Source organism: Arachis hypogaea, chromosome 11, assembly GCF_003086295.3.
Source record: "Arachis hypogaea cultivar Tifrunner chromosome 11, arahy.Tifrunner.gnm2.J5K5, whole genome shotgun sequence".
Lineage (NCBI taxonomy): Eukaryota > Viridiplantae > Streptophyta > Magnoliopsida > Fabales > Fabaceae > Arachis > Arachis hypogaea.
Genome location: NC_092046.1, coordinates 37,779,917 through 37,782,101, shown reverse-complemented (window position 1 = coordinate 37,782,101; position 2,185 = coordinate 37,779,917). Strand labels below are relative to the sequence as shown.

The 2,185-nt window shown below is 38.8% G+C and overlaps 1 protein-coding gene across 1 annotated transcript; it reads right to left on the bottom strand.

Moving 5' to 3' along the window:
- Positions 1-542: 542 nt before the first annotated feature.
- On the bottom strand, positions 543-1,166 carry LOC112721258 (uncharacterized). The gene is made up of 2 exons (XM_025772329.1): positions 1,151-1,166; positions 543-1,096 (listed from the first exon to the last, which is right to left on the bottom strand). Exons 1-2 carry the CDS (start codon positions 1,164-1,166, stop codon positions 543-545), a joined length of 570 nt encoding a protein of 189 aa, XP_025628114.1.
- Positions 1,167-2,185: the final 1,019 nt, after the last annotated feature.

Genomic DNA, 2,185 nt, shown 5'->3' with positions numbered 1-2,185 from the left:
GGTGATCGGAGCTTTGTAGCTCAAGATATGAGCTTGAGAAGACGATAGTGAATAGTAACAATGGTGGAGAGCTCTCACCTCTCTCCTCACCTCAGTTGCTGTTCTGTTTATGTTATGAGGGTGAATGTGGCTGAGATGGGTTCATTAATGAACCTTTTATATGTTGGGCTTGGACCCAACTTAGGCCCAGTCCAACCTGTTAGCGTTTTTAGCGCTGGGCCAAACCTTTAAAATCAACGACCGGTTTTCTATTTCTAATGTTTTTCTAAGGTTTTTGACGGTTTTCACTTTTTCTTGTGCTGTACCGGACAGACTTGAACCGGTTCAACTGCCGATTTGCGGTTTTTCATGGTTTTTCGCAGAGAACACATTTTCTGACTCAGAAAGACCCACTGAGTCCAAAAATCACCTTTAAATTCTCAAATTCTCACTCTAGCTCTGGAATCTAATTCGGGCAATATAATCATTTAATTAACTGGTTGATTAGTTACAGTTCTTATATTCTCCCCACCAAATAAGAAATTTTGCCCTCAAAATTTGAATTACCTGAGAAAAGCTCGGGATAATCCTTTCGCCTCTCGGATCCCAATTTCCCAAGTATGCTCTTCAACTCCTGCTCTCTTCCAAGCAACCTTAACGAATGAAACTTCCTTCCCTCGCAGCTTCTTCACACTGGTATCATCAATCCTCACCGGTGTCACCTGGAATGTCAAGATCTCCCTCAACTCAACCGACTCAGGCTCTAACACATGAGTCGCATCCGATGTGTACTTACAGAGTTGTGACACGTGGAATACGACATGTAAGGTAGATAGGTAAGGTGGCAAAGTTACTTGGTACGCCACCGGCTTGAACCGCCTCAGGATGTCGAACTGTCCTATGAATGTCGGATTCCACTTGTTGGTCATGATTGCTCTTCCAATCCCAGTTGTCGGTGTAACCCTTAGAAGTACATGTTCTCCTATCTCAACATCCAATGGTTTCCTTCTCTGATCCGCATAACTCTTCTGTGGACTCTGAGCAGTTAGAATCCTTGCACGAATCTTCTTAATGTTCTCAGTAGTCTCTGCTATTACATCAGGATCCAAGACACTTGCTTCACCAAATTCATACCAACAAAGTGGAGACTAGCACTTCCGTTCATACAAACCCTTATACGGAGCCATCCCAATGCTCGCATGAAAGCTGTTGTTGTACGCAAACTCCACCAAAGGCATGTAAGGATCCCAACTCCTGGGTTGATCCAATACACACGCTCTGAGCACAAGGTTCTGAAAACGGAACCGATCATCGAACCACTCTACTTTCTGGTTCACTGGTTCATAGGTTCAACCGGTTCGACCATGGTTGAACTGAAAAAACTGTTTTATAATAAAATAATAAATAAATATAAATAAACACATTAAATTTGATTAAATTGGAGAATTTTTTGAAGAAATTTGCCACAATATTTATTTTTTTATTTTTTCATGGAAGCGATAGATAAACCAAAATGGCAACCATCTGTACACTGTTCTAGTGTTAATATCTGTGTTTCAGTTATTATAATACCTTGGCTGGAAGAAATTGTAATGGCTCATTGCTCCACATCTAACACGGATACTAGTGCAAGTGCACCTCAAATACGTTCATGGTATGTAGATGAATCTTATGAAGAGCTCAAGAAGGGAATTCACATTGTGAGAATATCATATGAGACCTTCACTTGTCTATATTGCCCTAAGAGAAAAACGGGATATCTGTATAGGGAACTCCTTCAACATGCTTCTGAGGTTTGTCATAGTAGTGCACTAAAAAGAAATGTAAGAGAGAAGGCTAATCATATAGGTCTAGCAAAATATTTGGAAAAAGATCTTGCATGTTTCGATGGCCCCTCAAACCTGCAGATAAAGGTGTTCAATCCTGTTAAGTTGAAGTTATTTATTCTTTACTAAGTTTTTCTGCAGAAATTGTCCAATTCATGAACATGTTTAATGGCATAATAAATATGTATATGGAAACATAAAAACAAACAATTCCATTTCAAATTTATCTTGTAGAATCTTTGTAAGAGGAATCAAGAAATTCTCCAAAAACAAACTTGTTATTTTTAATAATGCTTCAAGCAATCAGCTTCAACAACTAATCCTTTAATAATGTTTCAAGCAATCAGTACCAAAAAATTAATCAACAATAATTATTCATG